General features: G+C 55.8%; 2 protein-coding genes across 2 annotated transcripts; one reads left to right on the plus strand and one right to left on the minus strand.

The window, feature by feature from the left end:
- Positions 1-105: 105 nt before the first annotated feature.
- PLPPR3 (phospholipid phosphatase related 3) lies at positions 106-9,112 on the minus strand. The gene is given in 7 exon segments (XM_049788736.1): positions 106-1,464; positions 1,751-1,980; positions 1,983-2,071; positions 2,164-2,359; positions 3,051-3,192; positions 3,294-3,479; positions 8,642-9,112. Coding segments are annotated over 7 exon segments (2,280 nt in total). The 5' UTR covers positions 8,720-9,112.
- Positions 9,113-12,481: 3,369 nt separating this feature from the next.
- On the plus strand, positions 12,482-15,732 carry AZU1 (azurocidin 1). Its single transcript, XM_049788237.1, has 5 exons — positions 12,482-12,545; positions 12,652-12,808; positions 12,913-13,054; positions 13,792-14,025; positions 15,538-15,732. The coding sequence occupies exons 1-5, from the start codon at positions 12,482-12,484 to the stop codon at positions 15,730-15,732; spliced, it is 792 nt and encodes a 263-aa protein (XP_049644194.1).
- Positions 15,733-21,879: the final 6,147 nt, after the last annotated feature.

Raw genomic sequence — 21,879 nt, forward strand, 5'->3', positions numbered from 1 at the left:
GGGTGAGTGGGCTGGAGGCGCGCAGAAACAGCCGAAGGACCCGTCGGGTTGAACCTTTATTGCGATGGGACCGTAGGGTTCCGTTCCCCGGCGCCCCCCAAGGGCTCAGTCCTTGACCCTGCGGGCCGCCTGCATCTTGCGGAAGTAGCTCTCGGTCTCCCCGGCGACCGCGTCCCCGGCCCCCAGGCCCCCCGCCTTGCGCCGCAGCGTGGACTCGCGGCTGGCGGGCCCCAGCGCCCCGTCGGCGGCGCCCAGCGGGGGCAGCCCCTCGCCTGTGGCCAGGTTGACGGTGGCCACGGCCCCGAAGCGATGCTCCTCCTGGTCGACGTCGCTGACGGACGAGCCGGGCGACACGCCCAGCGGCTTGGGGCCCCCGCGGAAGCCGCGCGCCAGGTCGCCCAGCTCGTAGGCGCCGTCGCCGTCGCCGCCCGCCGCCTTCCACTCCCAGGGCCCGTTGCCCGCAGACAGGTGCACCACGGGGTGGTGCGGGGCGTGCGCGTCGATGGTCACGATGCTGGCCGAGTCGCGCTCCGACGGCGACCGGTACTGCGACGACGAGTCGGAGCTGGCGCTGGAGGAGGAGGCCGCGTCGGCCACCTTGGGGCCGGGCGCGCCGGGCGCCTTGGACATGGCGATGACCTGCAGCAGGCGCGGCGGGTTGGCCACGCGGGGCTGCGACGGTGCGCCCACGGCCGGCACCGCGCCGCCCTTCTCGGCCATCAGGAGCCACTTGGCCCGCACGGCCGCGCTGCTCTTGGGCGACAGGCCGGCCGCCGCCTGCACGCCCTCCTCGGGGATGTGCGTGAGCGCCTGCGGCCCGGGGCGCGGCGGCAGGATCACCCTGGGCCCCAGCCCGGGCCGGGCCTGGACGGTCGGGTAGAGCGAGGGGGGCGCCGGGCCGCCGCCCTCGCGCTCGTCCTCCTCCTCCTCCTCTTCCTCCTCCTCCTCTTCCTCCTCCTCGTCCTCCTCCTCCTCCGCCATGGGCTCGGCCGGGCCGCGCAGGTGCCCGGGGCTGGCCTCGTCGGGCAGGCCCAGCCCACGGCCGTCCAGGGATTTCTGCTTCCACTCGCTGATGAGCTGCTTGGATCGGGACGAGTCCAGGGGGACGTGGATGGTCATGTGGCGGCGGGCGGGGTCGTCGAGCGACGGGGTGCTGACGCGGGGCAGCGTGTGGCTGAAGGTCACCATGTTCTCCTTGCCCATGGGGCTGCGAGGCGCCAGCAGGTCCACGTCCACGCTGGCACGCTTCAGGCTGCCCACCGACGTCTTGTCGCGGGCCACGGGCCGGGCCACGCCCTCCAGCCGCCCAGGGGGGCCCAGCTCGTCCGTGCTCACCGACTTGTTCTGCTGGTACACCGAGTCATGGCCACGCTGGGTCAGGGCTCTCAGCGCGTCCTTGCCGGGCGTCGGGACCGCGGGCTTCTCTGCGGGCAGCGCCTGGAAGTTGCCCACCGCGTGGCAGGCCTGGGGGTTGAGAGGGAGCGACACGTGTAAAGGTGACCTAAAGCTTTGGTTTCCCAGCACCGACATGACCGGGGTCCTCCTGTGGGGACAGGCCAAGACTTGGGGGGGGTCACCCATCTTTGTCCATGCAACGAGGCTGCGCACCCATAGATTTCCATGCAACGAGACTGTGCACCCAGAGATGGGTTTGCACCGGGAGTCAGCCTCCCCCTCCAGACTGCCTTTCCCGGAGGGGCCTGCCTCCGCCCTCCGACCGCCCTGGCAGGCCGGACCCTCAGCCCCTCACCAGATAGGCGGCGATGCCCGCTCCGATGAGGAAGCCCGCGTAGACGTCCACGGGGTGGCTGCGGTACTGCGTGATCTGGGTGAGGCCGCACACGCCGGCCGCGATGGCGAAGGCGAACACCAGGATGGGCTTCAGGAGCTTGGTGGTGTCCGAGATGACCGAGTTGAAGTACATCTGCGGGCGGCCGGTGGGGTCAGAGATGGGTGGGGGTTCCGACTGGGCGATGAGCGGGGCTGTGGGGGGAGGTGGGGGGAAAGACTCACCGACACGTAGACGGCGGCGAAGGCGGACAGCGTGGCGTGCTGCGACGGGAAGGTCTTCCTGGAAGAGGAGGCCAGGTCAGTGGCTTAAGTGGCCTGCCTGGGCCTCAGTTTCCCCAGAGGCCCCCCAGCCGCCGTGCTGAGGCCACTCACCGAGCAGAGAGGATGGCGTGGGTGTCGGGGCCGGAGCAGATGTCCTGCGTGATGTAGGGGTTGGCCTCGCACGAGGTGCCCAGGAGCGTGTAGTTGGGTTTGCACACGGTCAGGAAGAAGGGCGCGTGGTAGCCCGTGGCCAGCTGGATGATGTCGGTCACCAGGGCTGTGGCGCACAGCCCGAACACATGCACACCTGGGGCGGGGCGGGGCCACGGTTGGGCGTGGTCTCTGAATGGGGCGGGGCTACAGGCAGGACAGGGTCGTGATTGGACCGAGGAGGCGGGGTCACAGAAATGGGCATGGCCAAGCGGTCCATAATAGGCTGACCAAAACGGGCGTGGCTACAGCTGGTTCGAAGGGGCGGAGTCACATAAATGGGTGGGGCTAAGCCATTCGGGAAAGGCTGTCACAGAATGAGCGTGGCTAAGCTAATATAAAGGGCCGGGGTCACAGCCATCAGTGGGGTCAAGCTGGTCAGATAGGGGCGATCCACAGTATGGGGCGAGATTACAGCTGTTTTAAGGGGCGGGGTCACCTACATGGGCGGGGCCCACTGCTGATTGAAAGGGGCGGGGTTATAGTATGGGCACAGCCACGAATGGTCAGGAGGGTCAGAAGGTCACGGCCATGGGGAGGGGCCACATCTGGACAGAAGGGGCGGGGCCAAAACATGGGACAAAGTCCCATCTTCATCTTCCAGCCTCATCGCCCATGGCGTGGCTGCTCCATCCGGGAACCCCAGGTGGTCAGAAGGGGCCCTGGCAGGGGCGCGGCCTGGGTTGCCCTGGGACAGCCTGGGGCAGAATCGCCCTAGGCCACTGGGAAGCTGCGGGTCTGGATTGTGGCCTGGGCAGGGAGGCGCAGGCCCATCTCAGGCAACTCACCCACGAACCGCACGGTGCGTCGCAGAAAGGAGTTGAAGTTGCAGCCTCCCGCGTTGATGGTGCCCTCAGCCCCGCCGGGACTCGCGCTGCGCCCCCACAACCGGGACTGGAGGCAGTAGAGCATCCCTTCGCCCAGCATGATCTGCGCGACACGGGGACCAAGCTCAGCCTTGCCTGCCTGTCCGCTGCATTGCCCACCCCGCCATACTCGCTCTGGCCCCTCCAGGGACTGCGGACACCCACCGAGGCTGCGGGCGCAGCGAAGGCCAAGCTGAGGAGCATGAGCAGCGGGATGAGCTCTTCGTTGGTCTCCACGTAGGGCATGGAGAGCGCCCGGTCGTAGCACTGGAAACCCACCTTGGCAGGCTTGAAGAGGTCGGTCAGCTCCAGGAAGTACAGGGACACAATGGAGGACGCCACGATGGGCAGCTGCAAGGAGACCGTGGCTGGGTCCAGTCCCTCGATCTCAAATATCATCTCCCGGGGCTCAGTCCCATCTTCATCCTCCAGCCCGTCATCCACTGCCGGGCTGGTCCACCCAGGAACACACGCATACGCCTAAATCTAGGCAGTCAGCATGGATCTCTGTGCCGGGAAGCCCTCCCTCCCCTGGTTTGCCCATCCGTCCTCAACTACCCCTTGCTTTCTTCCACCCATCCATCATCCATTCAGTCCTCCATCCATCCATTTTCCACCACTCACCCATTCACCACAATCCATGTAGCCATCCACCTACCCAACCACTCAACACCCACCTAGGCATCCACCATCCAGCCACTCACTATTCATCTATCCATCCATCCATCCATCCATCCATCCAGCCAGCCAGCCAGCCAGCCAGCCACCTATCCACTCACCATCCATTCACCTATCCATTCAACATCTCCATTTATCCATATTCATCTTCCATTCACTGATCATCCCTTCATTGCGCATGCAGCCACCCTGCACACATCACCAAGCCATCAATCCACCCACTCACATTCATCCCCCTCCACTCCCCCACCAATGCACACATCTGTCCAACCACTATCCACCCATCCATTCAACTACCAATCCACTAATCCACTCATCCAGCCCTCTATTCAGCCACTGTCCTCCACCACACCATCCATCTGCAAAGCCACCCACCTGGCACCTTCCCCATCTACCCATCCACCCATCCTGCACTCAATCCACACATTTTTGGCCTGGAGTGATAGCACAGTGGTAGAACATTTGCCGTGCACACTGCTGTCACAGAACTGACCCAGTTCAGTCCCTGGCATCCCATATGGTTCCCCAGTTTACCAGGAGCAATTTCAGAGTGTAGTGCCAGGAGTAAACCTGAGTGCTGCCAATTGTGGCCCACAACCCCTCCCCCCAAAAAATCCACATATTTTTCCTTCCAGCTGTTCTGCCATCTTGAATAACCCAGAAACAGCACCTCTTCCCTGTGGCCTTTTATTCTTGGGGATCAAGAATCTTTAGACAGGGGGCTGGAGTGATGGAGTTAGTAAAGCAGTAGGTCATTTGCCAGGGAAGGACCTTGGTTTGATCCCCAGCATCCCATATGGTCCCCTGATCCTGCCAAGAGCAATTTCTGAGTGTAGAACCAACCCCACCCTTCAAAAAAAAAATTCTTAGTTATCTCACTGGTTCCTTAGCCCTCCTCCAGAAGCCCTCCAGGGTATGCATCTCTTGTCCCTTGCACTTTAGTCTTTCCTGTGGTCTCCAATCTCTGCAGGTCTGTCTATTTTCCCCGGCCCATGTCACTGCTGGCTGACAAAGTCTGCCCACATAGCCTGGATGTAAGGTGCACAGGCTGCTCTGTGGCTCATGTACAGGCTGGAGATAGATCCAGGGGAACCTTATTCTGAGTGGAAAGGAATTGGGGTCAGTTACTGCAAGGCAAGTGCTTTAACCCCTGTCCTATTCTCCAGGCCCTGGACAAAGTCTCTACAGGAGCAAAATCAAATCTCTCCGTATTGTGGTGCAAGAAACACATCCTGAAGTCCCAGTGATAGTATGGGTGTGTGTGTGTTATATATGAAGGCCTTTATAATATTTCTCTCTGCCTGTTGTCCTACCTACAACCTTCCAGGAGGGGGCACTGTTGAGAGCCTAATAAATAGTTGTCCAGCGAGGTGCTCAGGGTCTTTTGGGCAGCTAGCAGGCAGTCTCTGGGCTTTTGGAGCTCTAGCAGGCTGACAAAGGATTCTGCATCCAACCTTCTCACCTTTGTTTTGTTTTGTCTTGTTTTTGGGTTACTCCTTGCTCTACGCTCAGAAATTGCTCCTGGCAGGCATGGGGGACCATATGGGATGCCAGGATTCAAACCACTGTCCTTTTTTTTTTGTTTTTTGTTTTTTTTTTTTTTGTTTTTGGGTCACACCCGGCAGTGCTCAGGGGTTATTCCTGGCTCCAGGTTCAGAAATTGCTTCTGGCAGGCATGGGGGACCATATGGGGCTCTGGGATTCGAACTGATGACCTCCTGCATGAAAGGCAAATGCCTTACCTCCATGCTATCTCTCCGGCCCCCGAACCACTGTCCTTATGCATGTAAGGCAAACACTTTACCTCCATGCTATCTCTCTGGCCCCGACCAACCTTCTCACCTTTTACCCTCCTGTCTGTGTGGATTATTGCCTCAGATAAATATTACCAAGATTGTTTCCCCATCCTAAAGGGATAGGGGAATGGGAATCTCTTTCCCGTTCTGGGAGATCTTTTAGGATCTATCATCTTCCAGTCTAGGAGAGATTATAACCCTACATAATTTAAATAAACAGGGGGGCATTTCCAGGCACATGGCTGATGAAGATTCGATCCCTGTTGGGTTACTGATCCTACCCTAATCAATAATTGTACTTCACCCTAGGATGTGATCTAGTGATGGTATGTTGGATTATTCCCTACTTGGTATTCCTCTCCCACCCTAGGGTGGGATCTAAGTCTTGTCAATATAAGCAAGGGTCTGAGGAAGGCAGGGGCTCACTCTTCTGTCTTCTTCCACTGAGCTGCGTTCTGTCTTAGGAGCAGAAAGCTTGGGTGGTTGAATTCCCTGTTTGAGCACTGGATTTCCTGAACCCATTCTTGTACCTCTTCACTGTGTGGAGTATTTCCTATGTTGACGTTTGCTTCCAGACCTGCATCTCTCCAGACCCTCATTTGGAGCCATGGGTTCCACTAACAGATGATCCCCAGCACCCCCACAGGCCAGACTGTGGCAGGGAACCTCATCTCCGTTACCCAGGGGCCTGTCTGAGACCCATGTCCTGGAGAGGAAGGAATGGAGGATCTCCCAGTGAAGGGCAGGGCAGCACTCCCTTGGGAAATGCCTAAAGTTGGGTCCAAGCACTCCCCCCAAACTTCAGGCAGGAGTCACGAGGGTTAATTGTCTCTGCTTGTGACCTCCCAATATGGTGGAAGAGCTGACAGCGCGTGGAACTCAGGTCAGGGGCAGTTCCTGCCTCCTGGACCCTCACAGATCGTTGCTGCACCCCTGCAAGCTTTTTCCGTTCCTCCTGACTCTTCCCCTCCCACCCATCCCCTCTGACTCCTTCAAGCCCCACTTCTCCTGGGCTCTGCTCCCCATCTCTCTCCCCTCCTGCCCATCTCTCTCTCTCTCTCTCTCTCTCTCTCTCTCTCTCTCTCTCTCTCTCTCTCTCTCTCTCTCTCTCTCTCTCTCTCTCTCTTTTGATGGACACCATCTAAACTGAGGGTCTAGCACCCCTCAATCAAACAACAGGAGCCTCCCCGCCATCGTGAGGGCACAGTCCAGAGGACCAGGTCAAGGCCTCCTTGTGGGGTCTACACCCCCATGAATGATTCATTCAGGGCAGGTAGGCAGCTGCAAGGAAAAGACACTCAGGTTTTAACCCCAATAGTACAGAGTCCCCCAACACCTCAGGAGGAAGCTCCCTGTAGGGTGCACTCAGAGGCCCTGAATACTAGCAGTATGTGCCCCCCAAAACAAAAAGTGAGGGCAGGAGCCACAGTACAGCAGGGACGGCACTGGCCTTGCACAACTGAACCGGGTTCAATCCCCGGCACGCCATAGGGTTCCCCGAGACCCACCAGGAGTGATTCCTGAGTGCCGAGCCAAGAGTCAACCCTCAGTACTGCCGAGTGTGGCCCCAAAACAAAAATAAAATAATAATAAAATAAAAAAATCTCTCTTTTGTTCAAGTGCTCAGAAGGGCCCCAGCACAGAAGCTCCCCACAGTGGTGAAAAAGAGAGGACCCCCCCCCCAAGCTAGGAGCAACTTCTGAGCGCATAGCCAGGAGTAACCCCTGAGTGTCACCGGGTGTGGCCCAAAAACCATAAAAAAAAAAAAAAGAGAGGACCCCAATGTGGAGAGTTAAGATGGCTGAGAAAAGCCATGATCAGAAACTGGGAGGGTTGGGAGAAAGAAGGGCCCCACCCATATCTGATGGGGCTGAAGGGGGTGTGGAAGTTTCTAGAACACAGTGGTGAGCGGGGTGCTCCCCAGAGGATGACTGCTCATCTCCACTGGCCCCCAGAACCCTGAGAAACTGGAACCCATTGTCATGGAAATGTGGAAAATAAACAGATTTTCTGCAGAGGCTGGAGCAGAGGACAGGAACTGAGGGGGATGAGCTTGGGGGGGATGAGAATGGGGGGCTGCGGATGGATGTGGGGGAGACCTGGGCTTGTGTTTCTGACTGGCAGCCCCTGCCATACCCTATTTGCTAGGGTCTGGGACCCTCTTTCCCCCACAGCCTGCCTGGCTTCTTCGCATGTTAAGTGTGTGTGAGGAGGTGACTGGAGACCAGACATGCTCAAAGGGCTGTAGCTCAAGCTTTGCCTGCAGGAGCCCCAGTTCTGATCCCCAACAACACCGGAAGTGACCCCTAACCCCTGAGCACTGAGCAGGTCATCACCCTTGAACATGGCCAGGAGGAACCCCCCCAGGAAGATGGTTCAGGGTCCAGAGCACGCACAGGAAGAATGGATGAAAGTCCCCCATTTTTCCAGCCTATTATTATTTATTCTCTTTTAGTAAAAATAAATAAATAAATAAATAAATAAATAAATAAATAAAAAATCTCCTGGGGGTGGACAGAGCAATAGGACAGCGGGGAAGGTGCCTGTCTGCAGGCAGCTGACCTGGGTTTGATCTCCAGCATCCCATAGAGTCCCCCACTGAGCACCTCCAGGAGTGATGCCCCAGCACAGAGCCGGGAGTCAGCCCAGAGCATCGCGAGGTGTGCCCTCCCCCAAAAATATTTGTCTGAATCTGGGGGGGGGGGGGAGACGACACCAGACCTGTTCTAGCAGGAAGGCAGGAGCAAGGATGCCAGAGCTCACCACGTCCACAGGGCAAATGAACCCGCAACCGCAGAGCCTCCCCCACAGTGCCTGGCCCCCCCGCACCCACTGACCTGTACCCGGGACCACCCTTTTGGTGCCCCCCGAACACTCCTATAGGTCCTGCAAAGCCCAACGCCTTTGACCCAGCTCCACCATACATCTACCCAGACACCCAGGCGCTGCCGGCAACCCAAGGCCGCCCCGACCTGTGCCGGCTCCTGCCCCTTCGGCCTGTGCGTGGGGTCCCCCAGAAACCCCGCAGGCCCCACTCACCTCCACGAAGTAGAAACAGGGGAGCAGAGTCATGCTGTCCTTGGGGTTCTTATTCTTTTCCTTGGCGGTGGCGATCATGGTGCCTCGGCAGCCGGCGGCCGAGGTTCCCGGAGACAAAGAGGCTCTCGACAAAGAGGGGGCGCGGGCCGAGCCCCCGGGGGGCACCTGCAGCGGCGGGGCGGGCGCGCAGGCGTCAGGCAGGGGCAGGGAAAGGGAAACTGAGGCCGGGGCGAGCTGGGCGCGGGGGGTGCCGCGCGCACTGCGGCCCGGAGACGCAATCGGGCTCCCCGGCACCCCGATCCCGGGCGGCGGGTCCGCGGGGGGCTCGGCCGGGAGGGCGTGGCCGGCCTGGCTGGGGGCTTGGGGCGGATCCCTGCCCGCGGGAGGCGGGCCCGGGATGCGCTGCGGGGAGATCGAGGGGTCCCCGGCCCGACGGGGGTGGGTGGTGGGTAGGTGGGTGCGGCCGTGGGGCCCCCCACACCTGGCACGGCGGCGGCGCGGAGGGTGGAGCTGGCAGGGGGCGGTGCTGCGCCGCACAAAGACGCCCCCGACCCCGCGCTGCGCCCCTCTGCAGAGGGGGAATCGGGGGGCGCTTTGTCTACCCTCTCCGGGGGTCGCCGCGCGACTCCTGGGGGGCTCTCCGGCTGCCTCAATGTCCCCCCAAGACCTTCCCCGGCCGGTGCTCGCGAGCGCGCGCGCGCGTCTCCATAGCGAGCTCTCCCAGGGGGGCCCCAGCCTGTCGCCTTTAGAGACAAAAGGATCTAGGGGTCCCCCCCTCTTCCAGGCCCGCGTCCAGGCCCCGGCCCCACGGCCCTCCACCCTCCACACTTCACCCCCACCATTCCACCCTGCCCTTTGCGCCTTCTGATCGCCCCAGATCCTGTACCCCTTTATCTCACCCCAGGCCCACTCCATCATGGTCCCCTTCTTCTCTGCCTGCTTCCTCCTTGTCCCCCTCGTTGCGTCCTGCACCCTGTTGTCCTCCCCCTTCCATCAGCCCAGGATGATCCCTGCACCCCGGGTCTCCGGGCCCCAAGGATGCACCCCTGGAATGAGTTGGGGGCCCAGTGAGATTTGCTACTGAGCCCTTGTTGACTGGGCTGTACCAGAACCCTCAGTGGTCAAATAGGGAAACTGAGTCCCAGGACTTCCTCCCTGCTCTTCTAGACACCCGGCCCAGGCTGAGCCCCCAGTTCTTGTTTAGGGGGGGCAACCAGTGATTACCTTGAACATGTCCAGCCTGAGTCTGGATTTGTCCCTGTCGCCCCTACATCTGGCTGGGGGGCTGTCACGGATGTTTCTCAGAGGGTTTGAGACAGTCCAGTGAGGAGGGTACTTGGTTGAATTAGACTAACTCGGGGTGTCGAGTTTGATCAAACAGCACAAATGGCCAGAAGGGTTCTGGCCTCCCACGAGACTGTCCTGGCATCCGATTTTGTCTCCCAAGCACTCCAGAAGTGATTTCTGAGTATAGAGCCAGGGGGTCAGCCCTGATCATCAATCACTGGATATAGACCCCAAACCAACATTAACATCTCTTTTATTTTGGTTTTTGGGCCACACTTGGTGACACTCATGGGTTACTACTGGCTCTGTGCTCAGAAATAGGTCCTGGCTCTGGAGACCATATGGAACACTGGGGCTCGAACCCAGGTTCATCCTGGGTCAGCCGTGTGCAAAGCAAATGCCCTACTGCTGTGTCCATACTCCAGCCCCTTCAATATTAAAAATTTGAAAAAAACCTATATTTTGGGGCTGGTGAGATAGCATGGAGGTAAGGCGTTTGCTTTGCATGCAGGACGATGGTTCGAATCCCGGCATCCCGTATGATTCTCCTCAAGGCCTGCCAGGAGTGATTTCTGAGCGCAAAACCAGGAGTAACCCCTGAGAGCTGCCAGGTGTGACTCAAAAACCAAACCAAACCAAACCAAACCAAAACAACACAAAAATGACATTAAGGGGTCAGAGTGGTAGCGCAGTGGTAGTGTATTTGCCTTGCACACAGCTGACCTAGGACGGACCACGTTTGATCCCCAAATATCCCATATGGTCCCCCATGCCTGCCAGGAGCAATTTCTGGGTGCATAGCCAGAAGGAACCCCAGAGTATCACCAGGTGTGGTCCAAAAAACAACAACAAAATGACATTAATAAGTGTCCTTGTGGCCTGACCACACTAGTACGATGGAAAGGGCACACCTTGCAGACCCAGGTTGGATCCCTGGCATCCTATAGGTCCCCCTTCTCACCCCTGAATCTGCTAGGAGTGATTTATGAGTGCAGAGCAAGGAGTCAACCCTGAGCACTGGTGTGCCCCCAGATAAAAATCAACCAAAGTTTGACATGCCCCTGTTCCTCGTGTGTCTGTTCAGCAGCAGGGGAGGAGTGCAGGGGTCCATTGGGGGTGAGGTGGTGCCTGCACACTTAGCCGTTATGCATTTTGACACCACACAGAAATGGGGCAAACAGGGAAAATGAGGCAACCTTAGGGAGCTGGTGGCAGACAGCATCCTGTCTGAGAACTCCAGTTCTGAGTGAGGCCTGGGATGCTGAAGACAGGCAGAAAGGAAGAGGGGTGCTCATAGTCACCCCCACCCCACATTCACTCTTATCCCTGTGTGGGAACCACTCAGGGTACTGTGGCACTCACAGAGAAACTGAGGCAGGGGTGTCAGGGACCTGAGGTTGGTCAAGGGAAATGGGGGTTTGGGTATCCCTCACAGTGGACCTCAGGAGCAAAGGTAGGTGAAAGGATGGAGAGGGGATAGAGAAGGACAGAGAAGAGACCAAAAGGGTGTTGCAGAAGAAGCAAAAGGTTGAGGGGGCACATGAGGGTGGTGGGACTGTTGGAGATGGGGCTTGGAGGGTCCAGGCTGAACAGAGAACCCCTGTTCCCCCTCATTCCCCAGCTAACCTTGGGAAGATAAAGCACCTTCAGAAAGAGAGAGAGAGAAAGAGAGAGAGAGAGAGAGAGAGAGAGAGAGAGAGAGAGAGATATGAAACACTGACCCCCAAGGTTGCTGTCTCGCCCCCACAGGAACCAACATTTAAGCATCACCTTGGAAATAAGCCCCTTAAAAGTTGTTCTTATGGGTGCCAGAGCCATAGCACAGCGGTAGGGCGCTTGCCTTGCACACAGCTGACCTGGTTGGATCCAGGTTCTATTCCCAGGTCCCATATAGTCTCCTGAGCCTGCAGGGGCAATTTGAGTGCAGAGCCAGAAGTAATACCTGAGCGTCAACAGGTGTGGCCCAAACCCCCCCAAAAATAGTTGTTCATAATGCAGTTGGAATGAGAGCACAGAGAAGAGGGCTCTTCCTTGCACTCAGCCATCCAGGGTTCAATTCCCAGCATTCCAGATAGTCCCACCTAGCCCACCAGGATTAAGTCTGAGCACAGAGCCAGGTGTAACCCCTGAGCATCACCAGCTGTGGCCCTAAAACCAAATAAACAAACTGTGATCTTTTGGGAGATTAGTCTCCAGGCTCTGTGAATTGGTCGGGGGTAAAAGGGGTGCTCAGAGAGTAACTGAGGCAGACTATCAGGTCACCCACGCACTTGCCCAACTGAGGCAGCACCGGCCACTGTATTCATGTTCCCTGGCCCCATCCTGGTGATGTGGCCCATTTTACACGCTTTGGGTAAACTGAGGCAGGAAGCAGAGTGTTGGAGGAACTCCACGGGGACAGTTGGTAGTTGGGGTGGGAGTGTCTTGGGCAACTTCCCGGCAACTTCCTGGCATAGAGGGGAATTGTGGGGGCTGTGGGATGTAGGTCGGGGAGTAGCCCTCAGCGCGGGTATAAGTGTGTGTGCTTGTTCAGCATGCTGGCACCCCTATACTATGGCTGCACTCAGGCTCCTGGGCCTGCTGGCCTGCCTGTCCTTGCTCCCTACCTGCAAGGGAGGTGAGTGTCCCACCTGAGGGTGGGAGTAGAATGGGGGTGGGGGATGTTCCTGATCCCTTCTCCCCCTCCAGGCTGACACCCCTCTCCCATCTTGCATGGTCCCCAGGTTTAGCCTCCTATTCGGACATCGTGGGTGGCAGGAAGGCGACGCGGGAGCAGACCCGATCTCTGGCCTCCCTCCAGGACCAGGGGCGCCACTTCTGTGGGGGGTTCCTGGTGCACCCCCAATTCGTGCTCACTGCGGCCAGCTGTTTCGGCGGGAGGTGACTGGGGGGCACGGGATGGGCAGGGGTCCTCGAGGAGGGGTGGGCAAGGCTGGGCAGGATAAGGAAGATGAGGGACTCTCTTAGCCTCCCCCTGTTCCCAGGAACCCGGGCAGCGCCTCGGTGGTGCTGGGCGCCTACGACCTGCTGAAGCGCTCGCGCTCACGACAGACTTTCTCTGTGACCAGCATAAACGAGAACGGCTATGACCCAAACGAAGTCCTCAATGACCTGCTGCTGCTGCAGGTGCGGGGGACTCCAGAGATTGGGAGAGTCAGGAACTGGGGGGGGCACTCTGGGAAACTTGGGGGTCCAGTTGGGAACAGGGATAGAGGCTGGGAGTACAGGAACAGGCTGGGTAACTGGAGGTCTGAGAGGTTAGGGCTGGCATTGGGGGTGTGGATGCTTAGGAGAGCTGGGGTCCAGGGGGGCCCTAAGGTTGAAATTGAGGGTCTCAGGGTACAGGATATAGAGGGGGGCTGTGGTTTAGGAAGGGACCTGGATGCTGAGACAGGCAGCCTCTCACTGGAGGTCTGTCTGTCTGAGTTCCGGGGAGTAAATGGGGGCTCCCTTGCATCCCATCCCTCATCTAGGCAGAATGACACACTGCCCTCTGCCTTGGGGATCTGGGTGGGGTATGGGGGTCCAGATCTTCTGTTACAAAGCTGGCAGGAAAACCCTCATTAGCATCCTTTCCTGTTTTTTTGGGTGTGTGTGTGGTTGGTTTTTGGGGTCTCACAAGGCAGTAGTGCTCAGGGCTGACTCCTGGCTTGACACTCGAAGATCATGCCTTGTGGGGCTCATGGGGGCCTTGCACTTGGCTTTTGTCCCCCTGAGGCTCTGTCCTTTCAGTCCGGTCTTGGGGACTGCCTATTCCTTCTCTAGAGGGGTGAGGAGGCAGAAAGTTGGGGTTTCCAGGTCTTTTCCGGCTCAGTCCCTGTGGAGCCCAGATGCTTCCACACCTGACATTTTTCCCTCCACAGCTGGACCGCGAGGCCACCCTTGGCACAGACGTGGCACTGCTGCCTCTACCCGAGCAGAATGTGACCGTGGAAGAGGGGACCAGCTGCCTGGTGGCCGGCTGGGGCATCCAGCGCTCCAATGGGCGCCTGTCCCGCTTCCCCAGGGCCCTCAACGTCACTGTCACCCCCGAGAGCCAGTGTCGCCCAGGCAATGTGTGCACAGGCGTGTTTAACCGCCGGGGAGGCATCTGCCAGGTACTGGGGCAAGAATTGTACTTAGGGACTTTTTTTAAAATTATTATTAAAGTCAGAGTGATAGCACAGCAGAGAGGGTGTTTGCCTTGCACATGGTTGACCCAGGTTCAATCCCTGGCATTCCATATGGTCAGTCGAGTCCAACCACCAAAAGGAGTGATTCCAGAGCACAGAGCCAGGAGTAACACTTGAGCACTGCTGGATGTGGCCCCCAAAATAATTTTTTTTGAGTTTTTGGGCCACACCTGGTTATGCTCAGGGGTTACTCCTGGCTCTGCGCTCAGAAATCGCTCCGGGGGGGGGGGGGCAGCAAGGTGGCGCTAGAGGTAAGGTGTCTGCCTTGCAAGCGCTAGCCAAGGAAAGACCGAGATTCCAACCCCCCCGGCGTCCCATATGGTCCCCCCAAGCCAGGAGCAATTTCTGAGCGCTTAGCGAGGAGTAACCCCTGAGTATCAAATGGGTGTGGCCCGAAAAACCAAAAAAAAAAAAAAAAAAAAAAAAAAAAAAAAAAAAAAAAGAAATCACTCCTGGCTTGGGGATTATATAGGATGCTGGTGGATCGAACCGCGGTCTGTCCTAGACTAGCACAGGCAAGGCAAATGCCTTACTGCTTGTACTACCGCTCTGGCCCAACATTATTATTATGATTATTATTTTTGGTTTGGGGCCACACCTGGCAGTGCTCAAGGGTCATATTGGGCTCTGCACTCAGAGGTCATTCCAGGTGAGGCTCAGGTGCTGAGTTTTGAACCCCGGTCAGCCATGTGCAGTGTTAGCACCCTTCCAGCTGTGTTCTTACTCGGCCTCCTGGAATAGAGGATTTTTTTTTTTGGGGGGCCACACCCGTTTGACGCTCAGGGGTTACTCCTGGCTATGCGCTCAGAAATCGCCCCTGGCTTGGGGGGACCATATGGGACACCGGGGGATCGAACCGAGGTCCTTCCTTGGCTAGCGCTTGCAAGGCAGACACCTTACCTCCAGCGCCACCTACCCGGCCCCGAGGATTTTAACATGAGAATGTCATAAGTTTCTTTCTCTACAGCCTGTCTCATTTCAGTTCTCAATGGTCATTGGGGAAGTTCCTAGAATGGCTGTGGGACCCCAATTTTAAGCAGAAATGAACCAGGAATGGTCAGGGAAAGAACCAGTGGAGGGAAGGGCAACCCAGCAGGTGCAAAGGGCCTGGGGACAGCTTTTTTTTTTTTTTTTTTTTTTTTTTTTTTTTTTTTTGGTTTTTCAGGCCACACCCATTAGATGCTCAGGGGTTACTCCTGACTAGGCGCTCAGAAATTGCCCCTGGCTTGGGGGGACCATATGGGACACCAGGGGATCGAACCGTGGTCCTTTCCTTAGCTAGCGCTTGCAAGGCAGACACCTTACCTCTAGCGCCACCTCGCCGGCCCCCTAGGGACAGCTTTGATGGAATAGAAGCATCAATATATAGGTCTCAACAAAGTTGGAGAAGAGGGGAGGGCCTGAGCTTGGAGGTCCTGACCAGTCTGTCCCCAACAGGGTGATGGGGGAACACCCCTTATCTGCAATGGACTGGCCCATGGTATAGCTTCACTATCCACTGGTCCGTGCGGCAGTGGTGTCGACTTCTTCACCAGAGTGTCACTTTTCCGGGACTGGATCGACTCCGTGCTGAATCAGGGGGGCTTGCCACCCCAACCCAGGGGAGCCTCTAGGATCTCGGGATCCCACTAGCTCCTGCCCCCTTTCCCATGCCCTATAGTCTCCTGTATCATAGGCCTCCAGTAGCTGGCTGTCATGATTAATAAAGATGCTTTTTTCATCTCTGTATCTCATTTCAGCTTCAATTTTTGTTTTAGGGGACCACACTTGGTGATGCTCAGGGCTGATTCCTAGCTCTGGCTTAGCGATCACTCCTGGCAAGGCTCAGGGACTCTATAGGTGCTGGGGGTTGAACCAGATAGTTGCTATCTGTAGTATTTTCACTCTGGTCCCACCTACCTTTCTTTTTAGTTTTAGGTCCACACCTAAGTGAGACTCTGGAGCTACTCCTGACTTTGTACTCAGAGATCACTCCCAATGATGCGTGGGGACCTATTTTGGGGAGAGGGCAGGTTTTGGGCCACACTCAGCAGCAGTCAGGTCTTACTCTAGACCAGGGGTCTCAAACTCAATTTACCTGGGGGCCACAGGAGGCAAAGTCGGGGTGAGGCAGGGCCGCATAAGGGATTTCACTTACTGAATATTCGCAATAAAAAATCGCATTAGTAAGAAAAAAAATCGCAAAAAATTGCATTAAACATTTGCATACCCCGAACGGAACTGCTTGGGGTATGCGAATGTTTAATGCGATTTTTTTCTTACTAATGCAATTTTTATTGCAGTTATTCGGTAAGCGAATGATCGCGAATACTGCAATATTTGAAGTCAGGCTGCGGGCCACAAAACATACGGAGGGCTGCAAACGGTCCGCAGGACGAGAATTTGAGACCCCTGCTCTAGACTCTGCATTCAGAGATCACTCCTGGAGGGTGCTGGTGATCAAACCCAGGCCAACCATGTGCAAGGCACAAAATCTCTCCTGGGGAGGGGGGCTGGAGCAATGGCACACCAGTAAGGTGTTTGCCTTGCCCACAATAACCTAGGATGAACCTCGGGTCTATCCCCTGGTGTCCTATATGGTCCCACAAGCCAGGAGCGATTTCTGAGCACATAGCCAGGAGTAACTCTGAGAGTCACCAGGTGTTGCCCAAAATCCAAAAAAAAAAAAAAAAAAATAGCCTTGTGGCCTGACCACTACTTCAATGGGGGGCAGTCAACTTGCAGACCCAGGTTCAATCCCTGCCATCCTATAGGTCCCTCTCCTCACCCTCGAGCCTGCCAGGAATGATTCATGAGTGCACAGCAAGGAGTCAGCCCTGAGCACAAAGCCTGGTGTGGCCCCCAAATCAATATCAACCAAAGTCTGACCCACTCCCCAGTTCCTTGCATGTCTGTTCAGCTGCAGGGGAAGAGTGCAGGGGCCTATTGGAAGGTGATACCTGCACATTCAGCCGTTATGCATTTTGACACCACACAGAAATAGGGCAAACGGGAAAATGAGGCAACATTAGGGAGCTGATGGCCGACCCAGCCAACGGGGGAGTCTACAGGGCATCCAGTTCTGAGTGAGGGCTGGGATGCTGAGGATAGGCAGGAAGGAGGAGGGGTGCTCATAGTTACCCATACTCTGAACTCACTCCTGCCCCTGTGTGAGGACCACTCAGGGTACTGTGGCACTCACAGAGAAACTGAGGCAGGGGTGTCAGGGTCCTGAAGTTGGTCAAGGGTAACGGGGACTTCGGCATCCCTCACGGTGGTTCTCAGGAACAAAGATGGGTGATAGGATGGAGAGGGGACAGAGAGGAGACCAAAAGGGGGTTGCAGAAGAAGCAAATGGTTGAGGGGGCACATGGGAGCAGTGGAATGGTTGGAGATGTGGCTTGGAGGGTCCAGGGCTCAGTCAGAAGCCCTGGCTTGGGGGACCATAAGGGACGAGGGGGGATCAAACCGAGGTCTGTCCTAGGTTAGTGTGTGTAAAGCAAATGCCCTACCGCTTGCGCCACTGCTCCGACTCGTTTGTGTTTTATTCATATTATTATTTTAAAGTGTATTGTCTTAGGGCTGGAGCGATAGTATAGCATTGAGGGCCCTCACCTTGGTGGCCCTTGGGGGACCTTCCTCAGTGCTAGGAATTGAATCTACGCTGATCCCATGCCCCCCAGTACTAACTGTCACCCCATTTCTTTTTCTTTGTTTTATGCACTATAAAAGAGGGACCCCACCTCCAAGAGCCCTTACCTTGTACACAACTGACCTGGGCTTGATCCCCTAGCCCTTAAGTACGATCAGGTACAGCCCCAAAATTGCAAATAAACTTTTTTTGTTTTTGTTTTTGGGTCACACCCGGCAGTGCTCAGGGGTGACTCCTGGCTCTAAGCTCAGAAATCACTCCTGGCAGGCTCTGGGGACCACATAGGATGCTGGGATTCAAACCACCATCCTTCTGCATGCAAGGCAAATGCCTTACCTCCATGTTATCTCTCTGGTCCCGAAAATAAACATTTAAGGGGGGCACACTTGATGGTATTCAGAGGTTCCTCCTGGCTCCGCATGCAGGGATCACTTCTGGTGGGCTCAGGGGACTATATGTGATATCAGAGATTGAACCCAGGCCGGCCATTTGCCAGGACAGCACTTTATCCACTAGACTATCTCTCCAGCCCCCCAATAAAAATTTATCATCCAGAGCCAGAAAGATAGCATGGAGGTAGGGTGTTTGCCTTGATGCAGAAGGATGGTGGTTCAAATCCCAGCATCCCATATAATCCCCCAACCCTGCTCGGAGCGATTTCTGAGCACAGAGCCAGGAGTAACCCCTGAGTGCTGCCAGGTGTGACCCAAAAACCAATATATATATTATATATTATTATATATATTATTATATATATTATAATAGCACAGTTGGGGAAAGGTGCTTACTTTACATAAGGCCAACCTGGGCACATAGGTTCTCTTGTCCACCAAGAGTGATCCCTGAGCCCAGAAGGAACACCTGAGCACCACCAGGTATGGGCCAAAACCAAAAAAATTATTGTTCATTCTTTTTTGGGGGGGACATCCCCACAGTGATAACTCCTTGCAAACTCAGGAGACATTTAGTATGCTGGGGATTGAACCCAGGGCAGTCAGAGACAAGGCAGATGCCCTCCCTGCTGCTGTATCTCTCCAGTCCCCCAATAGCAGTTTGAACTGACAGAGGAAGAAGAGAAACACTCAGTACATGGTGGGGGGGGTGTCTTTCTGGGCTTGAGTAAGTCAGCTGTGGGATCTGCAGCACCCTCCACTCTGCTTTCCCAATTTGGGGGCATGCAGCCACTGAGCATCAGGGTGGTTGGGAAAGCCTGCTTGCTGTTACCCCAAATTTTCCCAACCCCCCAACGGTCCTGAACCCCACACCCCCTACCTACCTCTAAGTTTCCACAGGTCTGAGGGGAGAAACACACCCAGAATTGGGTTTGGTCTGGTTTGGGGGGGTATTTGCTTGTGACCCCGAGTTCCAGAGGGTCTCCCATATACCCATTACTCATGGAATGTCCATGACCCCCCAGATCCCTACATTCCTCTGAAATTGCTGAGATGTTTAATTTGGGGAACCCTTTCCTGCACCCTCATCTATGCAGGTCAGTGGTGCAGGGTTGGGGGTTCCTGGAGGGGCAAAGTAAAAGTTGGGGAAGGATCTGGGGATGGGGGTCTTGGAGTTGCAAGGGTGGAGGCAGGGAGGTGGGGAAGCTTTCTGGGGTGCTGGCTAGCGGTTGGATGGGAAATAGGGACCTTCCTGGCTTCAACTGTGAGTGATGAAATAAATGCACAATGGCTATGGGGTTCAGGAATATGACTCCTCACAACCTGACCCCATGCCCAGGCCCAAATCTGCCAGTTTGGGGGCCTATGGAGGCAGCCCCTAAATCAAAGAAGGGAAGAAAACAGCTATTTGAAATGGATCTGAGGGATTGTACAACCTGTTTGTGTCCCAACCACCCACTCAGTACACCCACTTCTTGAGGTACACCCTTTCCTCCCTCAAATGCACACTCCACTGTGAACCCCTGGGCTCATCTCCAGCCCTCTGCCCAAGGTGTATCCCAAAACTTCTCTGCCCCTCAACACTCATTCCAAGTGATTTTGAGGCTAATCTCAGACATATACTTTCTTTTGTTCTATTTTTTGAGGCTGGGCATCCCAGGTTATTCCTGGGTCTGTGCTCAGGAATTATTCCTGGCAGGCACAAGGAACCATGTAGGATGCTGGGAACCGAATATGGGTAGGCCACTTGCAAGGCAAATGCCCTCCCCACTGTGCTATCACTCTGGCCCCTTTCTTTTGTTTTCTCTCTTTCTTTTTTTGGTTTTTGGGCCACACCCTGTGACGCTCAGGGGTTACTCCTGGCTATGTGCTCAGAAGTTGCTCCTGGCTTGGGGGACCATATGGGACACCGGGGGATCGAACCGCGGTCTGTCCAAGGCTAGCGCAGGCAAGGCAGGCACCTTACCTTTAGCGCCACCACCCGGCCCCGGCTCTCTTCTTTCTTTTCCTTCCTTCCTTCCTTCCTTCCTTCCTTCCTTCCTTCCTTCCTTCCTTCCTTCCTTCCTTCCTTCCTTCCTTCCTTCCTTCCTTCTTTCTCTTTTTCTCTTTATTTCTCTGTTTCTTTCTTATTTTTGTTTTTTGGTTTTTGGGTCACACTCGGCAATGCTCAGGGGTTACCTCTGACCCTAGGCTCAGAAGTCGCTCCTGGCAGGCTCAGGGGACCACATGGGAGGCCGGGATTCGAACCATCCTTCTGCATGCAAGGCAGAATACCTCCATGCTATCTCTCCAGCCCCTCTTTCTCTGTTTCATTCTTTCTTTTTTTCTTTCTTTCTTTCTTTTTTTTTTTTTTTCGGTTTTTGGGCCACACCTGGTAACGCTCAGGGGTTACTCCTGGCTATGTCCTCAGAAATTGCTCCTGGCTTGGGGGACCATATGGGACACCGGGGGATCGAACTGCGGTCCGTCCAAGGCTAGCGCAGGCAAGGCAGGCACCTTACCTTTAGCGCCACCGCCCGGCCCCTGTTTCATTCTTTCTTTCTTTTTCAGTTTTTGGATCACACTTGGTGATGCTCAAGGGTTACTCCTGGCTCTGCACTCAGGAATCACTCTTGGCAATGCTAGGAGAACTATATGGGGTGCCAGGGATTGAACCCACATTGGGCACATGCAAATGCATTTCCTACTGTACTAGTGCTCCAGTCCTCATACCAGACATTTTTCCTTTTCTTTTCCTTAGACTTTTTCTGGTTTTGGAGCTATATCCAGCAGTGTCCAGGGATGACAGCTGTTTCTGTGCTCAAGGATCACTCCTAGAAGCTTCAAGGGACCTTATGAGATGATGAAGATCAAACCCCTGTGAGCCACATGCAAGACAGTCTCTCTCCCAGATGTGCTATCACTCCAGCCCTCTCATTCAAGATATTTTGAGGAATTATTAATTCACATATGGGGCCAGGATCATGAGGAGAGGTGAAGGGGGGCAATGCTACGTGTCAGACCACAACTGCACTTAATGAGAGGGTCTGATGCCAGATGGAGGTCCCCACCTACATCCAGGCAAATCAAGATTCAGGCAAACTCATGCAGGGTGAGTTTTGGGGGCTGGGGGCACAGCTGTGCCTGTAATTCAGGGATCTGGATGTCCTAGGGGGTCCTGCTGGGAGTCTGAGCTCTCAACATAAACCCCTGGGCCTTAGTTTCCCCATCTATAAATCCAGCCTGAGGGTGAGTCCTCCCAAAGGGTCAGAAGGTGGTGAGAGTCAGAGAGATAATATACCGGGATGGAGTTTGCCTTGACCACACTGAGCCTGTTTTTTGTTTTTGTTGTTGTTTGTTTGTTTTTGGGCCACACCCAGAGATGCTCAGAAATTATTCCTAGCAGTGCTGGGGGACCCTATGGGATGCCAGAGAGGGAACCTGGTTTGGTTGTGTGCAAGGTAAATGTCCTCCCCACTGTGCTATCTTTCTGGCACCTGATCCTGGTTTGATCCCACATGGTCTCCTGAGCCCGCTAGGAGTGATCCATAAGCACAGAACCAGGAGTCAGCTCCTACCAGGAGTAATTTCTTTCTTTTTCTTTTTATCTTTGGGTTTTTGGGCCATACCCGGTGGCACTCAGGTGTTACTTCTGGCTCTACATTCAGAAATCACTCCTGGCAGGCTTGGGGGACCATATGTAATGCCGGGGATTGAACCTGGGTCAGCTGCATGCAAAGCAAACAACCTACCCGCTGTGCTATGGCACTGGCCACC

This window comes from Suncus etruscus, chromosome 15 (assembly GCF_024139225.1).
Source record: "Suncus etruscus isolate mSunEtr1 chromosome 15, mSunEtr1.pri.cur, whole genome shotgun sequence".
Lineage (NCBI taxonomy): Eukaryota > Metazoa > Chordata > Mammalia > Eulipotyphla > Soricidae > Suncus > Suncus etruscus.

Bases quoted from the DNA above. Each gene is read 5' to 3' on its own strand.
- AZU1 (XM_049788237.1), top strand. From the start codon at position 12,482: ATGGCTGCACTCAGGCTCCTGGGCCTGCTGGCCTGCCTGTCCTTGCTC. The intron at 12,809-12,912 runs GTGACTGGGGGG...CCCTGTTCCCAG, and splicing joins GCCAGCTGTTTCGGCGGGAG to GAACCCGGGCAGCGCCTCGG. The intron at 14,026-15,537 runs GTACTGGGGCAA...TGTCCCCAACAG, and splicing joins GCCGGGGAGGCATCTGCCAG to GGTGATGGGGGAACACCCCT.